Genomic DNA, 16,214 nt, shown 5'->3' with positions numbered 1-16,214 from the left:
GAAAAAATTTCTTCACTGAAAGGGTTGTCAAGCTTGGAACATTGGAACAGGCTGCCCAGGGAAGCAGTTGAGTCACCATCCCTGCAGATATTTAAAAGATGTGTAGATGTGGTGCTTAGGGACATGGTTTAGTGGTGCACTTGGCAGTGCTAGGTTAACAGTTGGACTTGATGACCTTAAAGGCCTTTTCCAACCTAAATGATTCTATGATTCTATGATTCCAAAACAATGAGAAAATTCAGCGGTATGGACAATGCTGTTTTCAGGCATTTTTAGCTCCATTGCAAGGTGTAGTCGCTGCCTAGTTCAAGTTCAAGATTGGTGATTGTCAGGGCCTGTGAAAAAAAACAGACAAAATGAACAATTAGAAAATCTGCCCTGAAGATCCACTGCTTTGTCTCTGTTCAATAGAGAATACAGTGGCTTCTCATTCTGTTAGGTTACAAGAATTATTCCTCTTCCTTTTGTGTTTGTATGACTGTAAATATAGTTTAACCAGCATAGATTTGGGATTTCTGATCACGAGACTGTCATCTCGTCCCTTCATTCAGAGGCTCTTTTAGAACTGAGCCATCAAAAAAATCAACAGCAGAATGAAACACTTCATTTTTTTTTACATTTTTAACTCATCTTTTTGGTTATGTGCAAAACTTACATAATTCTGGCTTTCATGAAAGAGAGAAAGATCTAAGACTTTACAGAACACTGAATTTCAAAGGAAGGGTAGTAAGATCCCAGTAACAGAAGAGGTTAGGCAGTCTCCCTCTTCCAGAAAACTGGCAAGGCTGGATGCCTCAGCAGTTCTGTTCATAGTTGAAAGATGCTCCATAGGAGTGCCATCTTGAATGGCAATACAGTTATACACATTTATTTCAGATGCCGTTAGGACTGCTTGACTTGATTGTCCAGGGAACTGGGAGCAGGGAAGTGCCCTGGACAGAACAGTCCATGCAGAGAGAAACCCTGGTGCTCTGAGGTTGGTGGGAGGTATGCCAATGACTTTACAAGAAGGGGGATTTGAGTTGTACGTGTAGGAACCCTGATCTGCAATGCCTACAGCCAAACTCTGACATGACAGAATAAGAAATGGTGGTAGGCAGACAGGGCTGGGAAATGAAAATGTTGTCAGACAAGACTGACAACAATGGGATCATGTGGAGGCTATGAAAATACTTGTAGTTGCTTTTTCTTCCTTCAAACCTTACGGGTTGCAAGCAAGCTATTACAAAGAGTGGAAACCAAGCACAAACCAAAATCCACCACTTTCCCACCATCAAAAGTGGTTGGGGTTCCTCAACAGTAATTTCCATGCTTAAAAGCTCTACCACACTTACTGCACAATATTTACTATAAATTAAACAGTGTATTACATGATCATTGCCTGATGGTAGTTGATGTATCTTGCTGGAATGCATTTTAAATATGGTACTACAGCTGGGAGCTCAATCTCCAAAGGTCTAAGAGCACATACGCAGTTATGAAGGTGGCATTACCCTGCCAATGGCATCTCACCTCCGTGGTGGCGTTGTACACCACTTCGTGTGCTGACGTGATTGTGTTGCCATTCTGCAATACGACCACCTCTGTAACTGTGGTGTTCAGCCCCAGGACTTTAATTTCAGTAAACATTAAGTTGTTCGGATCACTGTAACCGTTATACGAAACCGTGATATCTAGAACATTCTGAAAGGGAAAGGAAAAAAAAAAAAAATCAGAGATCGTCATTAGACTGGTACAAATCCACTTGAGCTTTTTACTTGCTTTCCTCTGTTCCTATTTCTTTTAGTTCATTATTTTTTAAATACTTGTATGTTGTTATTTATTTTCCACATGTTGAAGGCTTCAGTTTCCTTCACGTTGTTAATCTGGCTGGATCCTGGGCTCTGCTGTGTCTTTAGTTGCCACTCAGCTGATAGATGTAAGGAGTGAAGCAACAACATGCTTTTAACCCCTGGCATGGACAGCAAGTGCTGCATGGACAAACATCTCCTTCACTGTCACAGCCTTGGCTACAAGCTTCTATGAGACCTGATTCAGGCTCTGCTCTTCCTGCTTTATGCCCTCCCAGAACAGCTCGTCCACCCTCATCATCTCCCTCAGCACTCACAGGTCCCCCTCTCATTCCAGTTGCTGTGATTTGAAGTAGATTATGGGAACTTGGTTTCTTTAGGATATACCCAGGTCCAGTAGGTCTGCAGAGAGTGAATGCCATGTTAAGCAGCCCAGAGATGGTACCTGCTGGTTCACAGCCCAAGTGTGATCCCATGTAAATGTGCTGTGATATAATTCTGCGTATTTAGTGCTTAGAGGGTATTGCTTTTAGTGTGTTTCATTGTTGGTTGATTCAAGACCTCTTTAATCAGGCTTTTCTTTACCAATTTTTTTGTAAGAGCAGGAAAAGTTGCATTTATTTCATAATCTTCTTGCAACTGCAAATACTGAATATTAGCAAAACAAATTTCTTTTCCTAACCAATAAACATCCAATTATTTGACAAAGATAGAATTAAATGAGAAGAAAGAACAGTGTGGATAAAATTAGAAGACATTCTGGCAGCCTGGAAAACTAATGAAACAACAAAGTACGTTTTCTATTACAATAGAAAAAAAATCTTTTAAACCAAAAGTCCATACAATTATAGTCTAATTTAATTCCAGATATTCAGCTGGTTGCAATAAAAATTCAAACCTGACATCCTAGAAATGCCACTGCTTAAAATAAACACTCCTGTTCGTTGGCTTTGTTACCCAGGAATGCACGCCAGGTTTTCTGTGTTGAAGAATAAAGAGAAAAAGCATTCCTGAGCTGAGGCAGCGCCTCGGCACCAGTTGCTGTGCAAAGCTGGGATTATGCTACTTTCTCTGCTCTCCCATTAGGCTGCCTCTCACAGGCTTTGCGCTGTGGCATGGCCAAGGCAGCAGAACCCACCATCTTCTATGGGATGCTGAAACGTTTCTATAGAATAAGTGGAAGAGAGGTGGTGGATGCTCCATCCCTGGAGACGTTCAAGGCCAGGTTGGATGAGGCCCTGAGCAACCTGATCTAGTTGGAGATATCCCTGTTCCTTGCAGGGGGGTTGGACTAGATGACCATTGAAGGTCCCTTCCAGCCCTAACCATTCTATGATTCTATGATTCTATGAATGGGGTCAATGCACACATCCCAGGATGCCTGGAGAACTGAGACTCGGATTTGTAATGTAACCACAAACAGATCTCTGGTTTGTCATCAATGGGAGGGCATGAGTAGGACTCTTGAATGGGGCAGGTCCTGTCCCCACTCGTTGCAGTTTTAGAAAGTGAAAGTGGTTTCTTCTGTGGTTGCCAATGACGCTGTATTCTGCTTGCTCCCTGTACTAAGATTTGGTTTTTTTTAATAGAAAATAATTGCACACAATAAATAAATTCCACAGTGAATAGGGGCAAATGTACTACGAACACAGATGCCTTTCTTTTGGCCCTATGAACTTTTCTTTCTTTTGTCTTGAAGCAACAACGTAGCTTGAACAGTGAGGTAGAGAACAGCAAGGAGGACCCTGAACTTCCAAAATGGGTTAGGAACAATTTATTTTAGATGCCCATTGTTGAGAAGAAACCCAAAGTCGCTGCTGGGCAGAGGTATTTCTCTGTAGCTGTAAGCCAGGGTCACAGCCTTTTGTTCTTAAAGCCTCCTGCCTGCAGCTTCCAGTTCTCACCAGCAAGGGCTGATTCTCCTGGCGTAGCTGTTCTGAGCCATCTACATGCTCCAGATGTTTTGCATTTATATGTGCTTTCACTTTATATTAGTCACTTATGAAATAAATTTGCACTTTCAGAATTATAGCAGAAATTACAATGCCATAAATGTACACCCTATGTAATGATACACTATAATTGGTAACTTCAGAATCATTCTTAAACTTTTTCTTAACACTATTTAATCATATTTCTTGTAGTCTATTCGATGGTGAGCAAAACTTAATCTTAGGGTAGGATACCCAGACATTATAAAATCCTAAATTAAAATACCTATAGTTAAAAAGATAATAATAATAATCACCTAAAGTGATCATTCAAAAAATGTGAGGTAATGTTAATTACCTGATCAGCAGTAAATGTTGTTAGCAGATATACACCATCTTCATATGCGTCTGTTAAAAAAAAAAAAAAAAAAATATATTCACTATTCACCTTGTCTAACACATATTCAACATTTCAGCTCAAGAATTGTGTCCATATACTATACGCAATGTATATGGTATGTCGGTCTATACATAAGTAAAGTTCTGTAATCCCAGAAGACGTGTTCTTTTAGACTTAAAATACTTTCTTATACGACTGAGTGCTATTTAAATTAGGCCAAAATAAGAACATTTTAGAGGTAAAATACAAAAGGAGGCAATAAAACAGCATTAGAAGATCAAGGGTGTGAAGACCAGCAAGAGAAAAATGTTTTTCAGTTGAAGAAGGCATGGGAGTCATTTCCCACATCCAGCTCTAGTTACTGTCCAATTACACAAACATGATAGACGATGCTTCTTTGAAATCCCCATTGTATGTTTTATCAAGCCCATTATTCAGCACAAAATGAACTCAAACTAGTGCCGATAATCATGGGCATTGCAGGTTCTTGCCTTTCTGCACTACCAACACCAAATCACTGGCATCCTGGTGAGATGCACCTTCTGATCTATGGTAATCTGATTTATCATCAGACTTCTATAAACATAGTCATCATTTCTGAATTCTAGTGCTAACAGGCAGTGGTGTAAGTGAAGCACCTCAGAAAACACTAACAGCATCCTGCAAACTTCCCCACACGTCATTATGCAAAATAACACCATTTTCTGCAGTACTTGCAGTCCTCTCGGGTGATGCCTTAATGTTATTACAAGGGTAGTACATTCTGGATGGAAAGGATAAATGACATTTAAGTGTCTCTTATCTGAAGATGATTTAAATTTAGTAATTTTTAGGAAATTAGTTAAAGCTTCCCACATAATCTATGGTTATGGTTCCCATTGGTTTGAGGACAAATCTTTGTTATCCATGTTGCCTTAGGTCCACAGAACAATTTCCTTTATACAACATATTAATTCTATCAATCATAGCATTATGTGGTTTAAATCAGGAAAAATCATTTTACTATAATGCTAATCTGAAGGTTTCATTTCAGTTTTGTCTCCAAAGGCATGTTCAGATACAGCCTCTAGAGATGTGATTGCTTTGGCCAGAGTCCATCCTTTCCATCTGTTCCTGATGCTCCTCCTCAAAACCCCCACTATACACTGAGGACTTCTAAGGCAGAAGCAACCACCAGCACTTGCTTATCAGCAGTTTCTTACGACTTGGAGTCTCCACCTTGACAACTGTGTTGTTGTTAAAAACTGCAGACAGAAAAGCTCATAAGTCAGCTAGAGAGCATCGTTTGATTTTCAAGGACTGCTGTAGTTTGTTTCACCTCTCCCCAGTTCATCTCCTTGGATTTTGTTTTTTGTGTTTTACTTTGGGCTTTGAGTATCTCCAAGGGTGGAGGGTCTGCAGCCTACCTGGGCAACCTGTTGCAGTTTTCGACCAACCTCACACCAAAAAAGAATTTGATGACAGGCAAGATGAAGCATACATACCAATTCGAACTCCATCATCCCAATAAAGTTGTCCTTCTGCATACAGATCATCATTCAAAGCAACAGTGAGTCCCATCGGGTTTAGTCGGCTATGGAAAACAGAAGAATGTCCTCAATTCCCTCAGTTAATCACACTTCATATTTATCAAATGTTAGAATATTTTATGTAATATTGTATGCCACTTGATCTCCCACAGTCATCTTCCTAAGCTCATACGATCGAATTTAGAGATCATTAGGAGGAAACCCAAAAGAAAAAGCAGCCCTACAGCTCCAGTGCTATCATACACGCAGCTTCTCTGAGGACTGGTAGTATTTAGATGTAACTGTGCAAAACTAAATTTTAAATTTTCAGTTAATCTTACCTGTAATAAGTTGTGTTAGCAGGTTCTTGCCAAGCAAGGATGTATCCACCTCGGATATGAAGGTTGATGTGGTCCAAAGGAGCATCTAAAACTGTGTATTGTCCCCTCACGTTAATATCTTGATCCTATTTACAAAAAAATAAGTCGTCTTCTATTGAATTCTTCTCACTTTACAGGTTTTTTTATAATGAAATGATCATTTTTTGCTGGACAGATTAATTAGGAGTTGTCACTGCAGGAGTATCTACGTAGTGTTTTTAAGAGAAGCCCTGAAATTCTGTATCTATAAAAGGCTGGTTTGGCTGTAGAGGACAGTAGCTGAACTCAAGGGGCCAGTCAGGTCAAGCAGAACCTGTGATTGATGAAGTGATTTTTGATGCCTGCTCTTCCTGTTACCAAATCTTTTCATATTTTCTGTGAAAGATGATGCAGCTAAACCTGTTTTATCTTTCTCCATTCCAGTATTCCTTACAAATACATTAGGTATGTCATTTGAAGGTTCAAAAAGTCCATAGAAGGACTTCAAATTAAAAGTATTATTTCACCTTCTAATTTACTCTAACTGGCGTCATGTTGTTATATATTATTATACAAGAATCAAGGATTTTTTTTTCCCAGCTAAGTAGATACTCTATTGCTAAGAAGTGATATTGCAGCAAGTTTGTGAAAGGGAGAGGATTCACACCTCACCACCACTCCCAGCACACCCTGCTGCCATCTGAACAGCTCAGCACTGTGAAGAAGACATGTGACATATAATTTTTAAAATTACTTACTGTGTAGTAATCATACCAGCGGGCATCTGGTAAGTAAGCAGTCACTGATAGAGCACCCTGGAATTAAACATACATGTGTTAAGTACCTTAAATCAAAAAGTGAATGAATTTCAGCTCAAGTGACTTTAATAAGTGCTTAAAAACTTTCATAAGTGCTTAAAAACGTACTTGTGTCATCACAGGGCTAATGAGCAGCGCAGGTCCCCAGAGGAACTGCTCATATACATCCCAGGTTGTTCTGTCGTCCACAAACCTGCATGTTAATAGAATAATGATTGGACATTGGGTGCTGGACTTTTCCAAAGTGTTCCTTCCTGAAGATATTTTTCTCAGAAATTGAATCGACTGTTCCTAGTGTCTGCTATTTCCTCATCTTTATTCTAGTACTGATAATTCATAGATCAGTTAATGTTTGGCAAGAATGCATAAAGATCCCAATGTGAAACTCATTACAGAAATGCAAGCTTTTACTTACTTTTCTTTTTGCCATTTCTTTGCGCTTACTTTTCAGTATATTTACATCACAAAACTCAGGTCTGCTGCGCTTGGCCAATATTAGCAATAATAAGATTAGGTAGTGGACAGACTGGGAACCACTTTCCAATTTGCATCACTTTTTTCTTAGTTGCTTTGAAAAAAGCAAGTCAGTGCATGCGAACAACTTGGTGTTCCTCAGCCAAGACGTGCACATAGGTACTAGACCACATCTAACTCCACGATGACAAGTTAAAGCTTTTACAGGTACTGTTCCACCTGGCAAGGAACAAAGACGTCTTTGTGTGTCTAACATTTTAAAGAAAAATCTGCCATATCAGTTTGGACACACACATAAAAAAAAAAAACATTCTCCCCTGTAAAAATCTCATGATTTGTGCCAGAATTTCCTCTTTTTTGCTTAAAGTTGTTGTTCAGCTCTTTTTGCAACACTTGCTTTGTTGATTCTACATATGCCCAGCGTTTTGTTGCTTGCCCCTCAAGAGGCTAAAGGTGAGGTTTAAAATTCAAATATTACTCCTAGAGAAGCGAATGTTCAATTTTGCACAGTGAAAAATGGAGAACTAGTGCTGTTCAAGTGAGACTTGATATTGAAGGCTCATATTCTCAATCTCATGCTTTATTTTTTTAAATACCCATTGCTGTAACTAAGAAAACTTTATTGTTAGGAGGGTCATAGCTACAGAAGTTTTAGTGAAAATTCTTGCCAAGGACAGCAAAGGAGTCACACTTACTCGTGGAGTACGGGACGGATCACAGTGCTGCCATAGGCATGGGCGTCATACATTAAGGTGTAGAAATAGGGTAACAGGGTGTATCTTATATTCAGCACGTTCCTGGAAATGTCCTCAAATGTTGAGTTCCAGGAAACAGGATCTTGCCGCTGAAGAAGAAGAGACCACTGTTAGTCAAGCTGGATTGTTACATTTCGAAACCCTCCCCCTGCTCCCCGCCCCCAAAAAATGAACATAGCAAGATAAAGCCAAGGAAATTTCTCTTTGAAATTAGAGCACCTTTATTTATTTATTCTTCAATGAAAGAGTAAGTGACACTGAAAACAGGAGGTATCACTGTCAGCCCGAAGAGGGGAACTAAAAAGAGGGAAGGTGAGAAAAACCTGGGAGGCTTTACTGAAAAAATGTTTAATGCAAAGTGTCCCAAAGGTGTGACACATCCCAGTGTACATAATTTATTTTCCCTCTTTTCTGCAGGGCAGCACTCAGGACTTGCAAGAAGAGACCGAAGCACTAATGACTGATGTCAAGGAGCACTTCCAATCTTTATTAAATGCATTGAACAATACCTTGGCAAATTGGGGGAGACTGGAAGCAACATGATAACCCTGAATCTGCATTTTTAAAGGCTTTAAAAGTCCTATCGAAAGGTGTGCCGCTGCAAGATAAAGCACACGGGTTTTGAAAAGGAGACTTTAATCCAGTAGCTATATGCCATATAAATAGCTCTACTCTGCTAGACCTGAAGCTTTAACTGGAATAGAAGTGCTGTTTGCATTTTTTTCATTTTTCCAGTTATCTTGTTTTACAGCTTTCTACAATATAGTCCTTAGCCAGCACAGACCTACATTTAGGCAATTATTTTCCTTTACTCTTAAAAGAAATACAATATCTGATGGTGGCAAATGTGCAAAGCACAGAAATTGCCGCGTCTGACTCCAGAATCTTATTACACTGTTCCATTTTCTCATTTGTTGGGTAATTATGGACAATTAGGGCTGAGAGCACCAAGGTCAGCTTTGCTCCTTTAAGTGCGTTTGCCATGCAAGCGCTCTATTTTAGTCCTGCCGGTGTGGTGCATTTAAATAAAAATGGCACACAGGGAAAAATAGGTAGGAGTTTGATTCAGTCAAAGCAAACTTAGAATATGCTTCCTTCAAGTGGCCCAAATCCCAGTTCAGCCCCTCTGTGGGCATAAAACCTCCAGGGTGAGGGGGAGTTTACAGCAGAGCTGGAATATAAATAAAGACAATTTTTACTTGATAGAGAGCCAAATGTGTTCTTTTCTTGTTCATTTTGCTTGGAATGTACATTTTTGAGGGCGGCCAGCTTGTGCAATGTTCTGGCTGATCTCCACATGTGTTTTGTGAAGGCTCAGGCATTGAGAACTCTTAAAAAATTGAGACTCACCCTTGTTCCTTTCTCATTGTGATTCCTTGAGTAAGGATAAAACGCACCCAGCTGCATCCAGCGAACACACAGCTCATACTCTGAGTCTGAGAAGAAGCCACAGATATCAGCTCCTGTCTGAAAGTTTAAAAATAATCCAATTGGAATACTGTAAACTCATGTACAGCATCAAGATAATTAAATGTAAGGTAATAACTTATTTGCTTACGTAAGATATTCCAAATAGACTGAACTCCATCATACCTGAAAAGAAAAATAATTCAACATTACTAGCTGCTTTTTATTTCCCTTTTTGGTATGCTATTGGTTACACAGATAATATGTACTGCAATGCTGAATGAGAAGAAAAAAAAAAATCAGAAACCCTACAATTTCTCTAATGTGTCTTGTTTTTCTGGTACAGAAAGAGATGGGAGCTGGTTGATCAGGAGCAAACAAAGAAATGAGTGGCAGGACGGTGGCTGGTCCCAAGGGAATAGAAGAGCTCACAGCACCCGATGCAGAAATGAAGAAGTAAAAAAGGAATTGACCATAAATTCTCCTTGCTGAACTGAAGGGCTTATTTCAGCTAAAACCACATGAATACTAGAAGCAAGTAGATGAAGGAAAAGAAATAACTGCTGTAGCGGGTTGACCTTGGCTGGACGCCAGGTGCCCATCAAGCCCCTCTATCACTCTCCTCCTCATCAGGGCAGGGCAGGGAGAAAATAAGATGGAAAAACACCTCGTGGGTCAAGATAAAAGCAGTTTAATAAAGCAAAATCAAAGGCCACATGTGGAAGCAAGGGATAATAAACTATTTTTTCTCTACTTCCCATCAGCAGGTGATGTCCAGCCACTTCCTGGGATGTAGGCCTTCAGTATACATAGCCGTTGCTCCGAAGACAAAACGTCATAATAATGAATGCCCTCTCTCCTCCTTCTATCTTTTAGCTTTTATTGCTGAGCAGACATCATATGGTACGGAATATCCCTTTGGTCACTTTGGGTCAGCTGTCCTGGCTATGCCCTGTCCCAGGATCTTGGCCAACCCCCGCCTACTGGTGAGGGGGGAACGTTGGAGAGACAGCCTTGATGCTGTGCGAGCTCTGCTCAGTAGTAGCCAAAACACTGGTGTGCTATCAACACCTTTCTAGTGACCAATAAAAAGCACAGCACTATGAGGGCTGCTATGGGGAAAACTAACTCCATCTCAGCCACACCCAATACAACTACATGCAGTAAATTGAAGAGAGCTCCTTTTCCTTCTACATACCGATAACAGATTTATACAGCTGGTCCCAAGCTGCAGTGTTGTCACCAAGCCAGTGGCCTGCCCATCTTCCGCTAGTGGGATATGTGGAACGGGTGATAACAATCCCGCGCTCATTGGTGGCGTTCTGTAAAGCTCTGACAGTGACAATAGACAGAAAAACAAATGGCGTGAGAAATATTACGTGAGAATTTATTGCATAAGTTCCTGTTTGAAAACAAAAAAACCCATAAGGGTTTATATTTTTATAGCAAAAGGCAGCATTGTGGTATTCAAACATACACAGAAACTCAGCAGTGCCAGCCAGCCTGTAGCTGGAGAGTGAACTGGCAAAACAAGGAAGTGTTGAACAGATTTCCAGCTCAGGCTAATTACTGTGTGGGAAAATATGACTGTAGCCCAACTTGTACATTTTCTAAGGGCTTCATGATGTGTTCCAGGGCATGTAATTCCTTTCTTGAAGTACTTGAAATAGCAACAGTTGAAAACAATTTAACAAAACTCCTACCAAAGAGATCGTAAGGGGAAAAAATAGAGATGCCAGGAATATTGGACTTGTCAGTACAACTCTAGTTGGCAAAAAGTTATTGGAACAAAAAAATAAGTCATGGATCTGTAGTCACTTCAGAAGCATCAAGATGATATGGATATCAAATGACCTGTCTAGAAGCAAACATATTGAACCAGAAGTTTTCTGCTTGGGACAGGCCTTGTAGCTAAAGATTGACTACCAATGTGTGTGATTACCTTGGCATTAGCTGACCTCTAGGTCGGATCACATTTGACTTCCTCACTACCACAAGAGATTTTGCCCAGAGGTTGGTAACCTTTTGAGGATGATGGGACTCATTTGTCTTTCCCAAATTAGAAGCAAAAACCCACAGCGGGGGAAAAATACCAGTGCTTGGGTTTGAGGGATAGAAGGAAACAGCGAGCACCAGGCAAGGACTGTCACGGACTTTTCAGGATGCTCGGGCACTAAAGCCCAATGGCCTTGCTCAGGATCATTCCTGTTGGAGGGGAGACTGCAGCTTGCTGATGACTTAGGAGAAGAGCTCCTGAGGCTCCCGAGGTGTGGGTGTGAATGAGCTGAATGGAGAACTGATTCACTAATTAACACCATTACCTCAAATAATTAAAACCAATAAATAAATAAAAATTCTTAAATAAAGCCTTGGCCATTGCCATGAAGGACCTGAAAAGGCAACACAGTAATCTTTAGGGGAAAAAAACAAAATTAAATCTCTGAGTTCAGGGGAATTTATGCTTCCTAGTTGCTCCACCAAGGATACAAGCACATGTACTGTTGCTCTACGCCATGTGACTGGCACGGATGCATCACTGCTCCACTTTCTTAGCACAATCCCTTTGCAGCCATGCACACATACTGTGTGTCATTACAGAAAAATAATAAACCACAATACTAGTGAGAAAGCTACACCGGTGAAATCGCAACGCTCTCCAATACTAGCTGCACAATAGGTGCCTAAACAGCTGCTTCGAAAAGAAACTATTTATTCCTAATTTTTCTAGAGGATTTGCAGCTTTAGTGACACTATAATTACAGCCAAAATACACAAGTCACTTAAATTACTGTAGTAATTAAACTAATGTGCTGTAATTATTTCTTCCAAGACAAAAAATAAGTTTTCTAGTATCTTCTATTTCTTTGTAACGTACTACCAAATATTTTCAGCCCCTGCTGAGTTTACTTTAGTTCAGTGATGCTTTGCAAATTGCAGCTCAAATTTCAAATGTAAAGGAAGCGTATGTCGAGCATAGAACTGCTCAAGGATCAGCGTGGCCCATGTGTTCTGCTGAGTTGAGATGTCAGCTCGCTGCTCTAAGACTGAGCCAAGGCTGTGTCCATGAAATGCAATTACTCGTGTCACAAAGCCCAAATTTACCTCCAAACAGTTACTGTATTCTCCAGTGAGTGTTCTGCCTTTCACTTCTATGCAAAAGCTTCATTATGAAACAATAGTGTGAAGCCAACATCCCTCTGTCTAATGGATGGAGAACTGAAAGGACATCAAGTTTCATAAAAAACTGCTGTTCACTGTAATGTTACAGGCTTTTGTGAGTTTTGTGTGCAAGAGATCTTCTTGTTTACATGGTTTAGTATTAGAGTAAATAACTACTACAACGTGTCTTCAGTTGCACAATTACTCCTTCAGTTAGTACTGAAGAATAAATTTGGAACTGAGAGACATACATTTTTTGTAAACAATGTGTTCTGTAAATCTCAAGTGCAAGAACATCTGTACAAGCTGTGTAATTTATTGTAGTCGTTTCTGTTACGGTACCTCTCAAAACAGAAGGAAATATTTCCCTACATTTCAGTTCATTCTTAATGCACAGGAACGACGGTAATCTTCCTCTTACTGTTCAGTGATTGTCTGCTTACAATTCCCAAATCCCGTGTGATTTGGCTGACAGCAGAGCCGTCAGACATCCCTTCCTGTCCCGTCAGCAGTTTTGCTCCTGCCTGGACTGGCAGCGCTGCAATGGCACGCTGCCAAATGTGACATCCACTCGGTCACAAATTCAAGCAGCCTTGGTATTTTCTTTCTTGATGGTAATATCAAAGTTACCAAGGTCTTTAAGGTCCTTAAGACCTGTAAAGAAACATTGTTCCTTGCTTACTCCTTGAGTTGGAAATGATACTCCTTGAACTGGAAACGAAACAGCACAGATATATTATCGTTGGATCAGATGTTATCTAAAGCAGGCTGGGCTGCTCTTCAGTAAGGAACAGATAACAACATTTGCCTTGGAACTGATAAAATAAATTCCTAAAAGTAAAGCCTTTTGCACACAGTTTGCATTTTAAAAGTCACTGTTTCCCCTTTTCACTACTACTCCATTTGTTTTAAATGGAGGACATAATAGAGCACTTCTTCAATTAGCATTGTTGAGAAATTATATTCATTTTCCCTCATTAGATGCAGCGTGTAAGGCAAAACCAATATCAACGTGAGGAATAAACCAGGCTGTGCTAGCAAAATCTAGAAACAAAAAGTATTTTGTATTTTAATTACAGTAATTATGTGAGACTCTCATTCAGTAATCACTGTTCCCAACAGCTGAGCAAAATGTTCAGACCTGTTCTCCATTCTGCCTTGTGAATGAATACCTGAGCGGTGCCTTTTGATTGACTGCTCTCGTTTACAACGCAGAGCATCACCCCGGGATGGCCTTGGTGGCTTTCTCAGAACAGAAACCTCTGCTGAAAAGTCAACATGTTGTGTTCGAATGCATCAGGACAAAGAAACACTCCATGGTGAGTAATTACACCCAGATTAAACTATATGAGGTACAGCACTATGGCCATCGTATTTCATAACAGGTCAGCAATTAAGCTTGCATAACATAACGTTTACATGGATGAAGTCCTCAGAACTGGTACACCAAGAATAGCTCCCCAGCTAGGTGAGCAATAAGTTTCTTTAGCATCAAACTGTCCTTAAAATGCACCTTGAGAATTGTGGCTGCTCAGGGTCAGTGATTTTAAAGCTGTTAAAGTAAAGACTTTGCCTGCTCATCCTGAGACAGTCAGTGATGCAGCTGCAGGTGTTGACATCCTTAAGCAGGTGGGGTTTCTTTCCTTCTAGCTAGCTCCAATTGCAGAAGGTATTTATTGAAGCGAAACTGTGGAAGCACAGCTTCAACTCAGACCTCCACAGACCCACCTCACCTTCTCCTGCACATCCTTTCCAGCAGCTCAGATTCATACCACCCTGCTTGCACTACGGGCGCGATCACTGCACTGAGCAGTAACGTGATGAAATACTAACTGCCTATAGCACTGCTGCTCAAACTTTTAAACATCAAACTCCACTTCTAACTGAATTGAAGACATTAGAATGAAAAGAAAGATTTCTCAGGCATGTTAAATAGATGAAAGTTTTGGCCGTAAGAATATAGACATAGAATATTTGTTCATAACAGATTTTGGAAACAAAAAGAAAGTATGCAAACTTCACTTACTCTAGGGTAGGTCTTGTTTGTGACCATCCATAAAGACTGTGGACATCATAGTGTCTAACTGGGGTACCATCTGAAAGATATTGCTGACCTTCCATGCATGGAGTTTCGACAATTAATCCCTGTGACCTGTATCCCAAATCTAATGGAAAGGGAAGAAAAATATTTATTTTTAATAATGAACATTCAATAATGATTTGAATTTTCTTAATTTTCATGATCTCCTAGGTGTTCATTGTCTTTTAGACATGTATGCTGTCATTTATTTATTTATGATGATAAAAATATCATTTCCAAAATAGAATATTTCTAATATTCCTATGTATACATCTGGGTCTGTAAGTGTTTGAATAGACCAGTTATGGATGTTCTTACTTAAGAGGCTCAAAGAATAAACAGAGTATAGTTAAATCCAGATGATATTGCAAATCTTTGTAAACAATGTCGTATCACCCATGTAAACAAAAAAATGGGTGTTGCAGGAGGTATGATCTGTGTCTGAATATTAACTTCCTGAGAATTCCTGAGAAATTATTCATAATAACTAAAGACAACAGTAAGCAACAGGAAAATGCTAAACAGTTAATAAATAATTACTTATTAGTACTACTTTATACCAGTACTTAAGTAAAGCCAAGCTACAAAAGCTACGTATTTCAAGTATTTGACTGTACAGATAACTGGTAATCAGAGAAGACACACAGATACTTTCCAGATTTTTAATTAATTGCATTATTCCTCTGAGAAAACTGCAAAACAGAGAACTACATTTTCTACTATGCCTAAATCAAAGCACTTACATACAGAATAGGTATCAAAATCCATATGCAGGCAACCAGCTGAAAATAGCTTTTTTTTTTTAAAATTGCCATGCAGTTACTACTCCCACGGAAATAGATGGGATTGAAGTATGCCCATAATCTCAGAAATAAAGGGCCACTTTCAGTTAGGAGTTGTGGTTTTATATACCTCACTTTGGACACTTGGGTCACTTATACCACGTAAGAAACTACGTAGTAACCAGAATGACCTAAAACTGTTGAAGAGGAGGCTCCGGGGTGACCTTATAGCGGTCTTCCAGTACCTCAAGGGGGCCTACAAGAAAGATGGGGAGAGGCTGTTCAGGAGGGCCTGTTGTGATAGGACAAGGGGTAATGGTTTTAAAATAGAGGGAGGTAGATTCAGATTGGATATTAGGAAAAAATTTTTTACCATGAGAGTTGTAGAACACTGGAACAGATTGCCCAGAGAGGTGGTGGATGCTCCATCCCTGGAGACGTTCAAGGCCAGGTTGGACGAGGCCCTGAGCAACCTGATCTAGTTGGAAATATCCCTGTTCCTTGCAGGGGGGTTGGACTAGATGACCTTCGAAGGTCCCTTCCAGCCCTAACCATTCTATGATTCTATGATAAGAAGCAATCAGACTTACAAGGTACATATGGTGGCATATTTAGGAGATCATTCCTACAACCGCCAATGGCGCCATTCAGAAAAGTCGCTGGTTCATTCATATCCTAAAAACAGAGAGGAAAACCTGATTGTATTTACTTCAAACCTACAAAACGCACTAAATCCCAAATTACAAACAAG

The 16,214-nt window shown here is 39.9% G+C and overlaps 1 protein-coding gene across 3 annotated transcripts in view; it reads right to left on the bottom strand.

Annotated features, from left to right (window-relative positions):
- Positions 1–272: 272 nt before the first annotated feature.
- SI (sucrase-isomaltase) overlaps positions 273–16,214 on the bottom strand; it is a 51,146-nt gene continuing 35,204 nt past the window's right edge. For all 3 annotated transcript variants that reach the window (XM_086618636.1, XM_086618637.1, XM_086618638.1), the window contains 13 exons: positions 16,054–16,138; positions 14,628–14,766; positions 10,641–10,774; positions 9,594–9,628; positions 9,386–9,502; positions 7,976–8,124; positions 6,915–6,999; positions 6,747–6,803; positions 5,971–6,095; positions 5,606–5,694; positions 4,080–4,129; positions 1,513–1,683; positions 273–335 (listed from right to left, as the gene is read on the bottom strand). In XM_086618636.1, coding sequence (XP_086474762.1) covers positions 273–335; positions 1,513–1,683; positions 4,080–4,129; positions 5,606–5,694; positions 5,971–6,095; positions 6,747–6,803; positions 6,915–6,999; positions 7,976–8,124; positions 9,386–9,502; positions 9,594–9,628; positions 10,641–10,774; positions 14,628–14,766; positions 16,054–16,138 — 1,299 coding nt within the window. The remainder of the gene's footprint in view (positions 336–1,512; positions 1,684–4,079; positions 4,130–5,605; positions 5,695–5,970; positions 6,096–6,746; positions 6,804–6,914; positions 7,000–7,975; positions 8,125–9,385; positions 9,503–9,593; positions 9,629–10,640; positions 10,775–14,627; positions 14,767–16,053; positions 16,139–16,214) is intronic.

The sequence above is a fragment of the Tauraco erythrolophus genome, chromosome 11, assembly GCF_009769465.1.
Source record: "Tauraco erythrolophus isolate bTauEry1 chromosome 11, bTauEry1.pri, whole genome shotgun sequence".
Classification (NCBI taxonomy): domain Eukaryota; kingdom Metazoa; phylum Chordata; class Aves; order Musophagiformes; family Musophagidae; genus Tauraco; species Tauraco erythrolophus.
The sequence above is the reverse complement of the archived record's forward strand: the minus strand, read 5'-3'. Positions and strand labels throughout refer to the sequence as shown.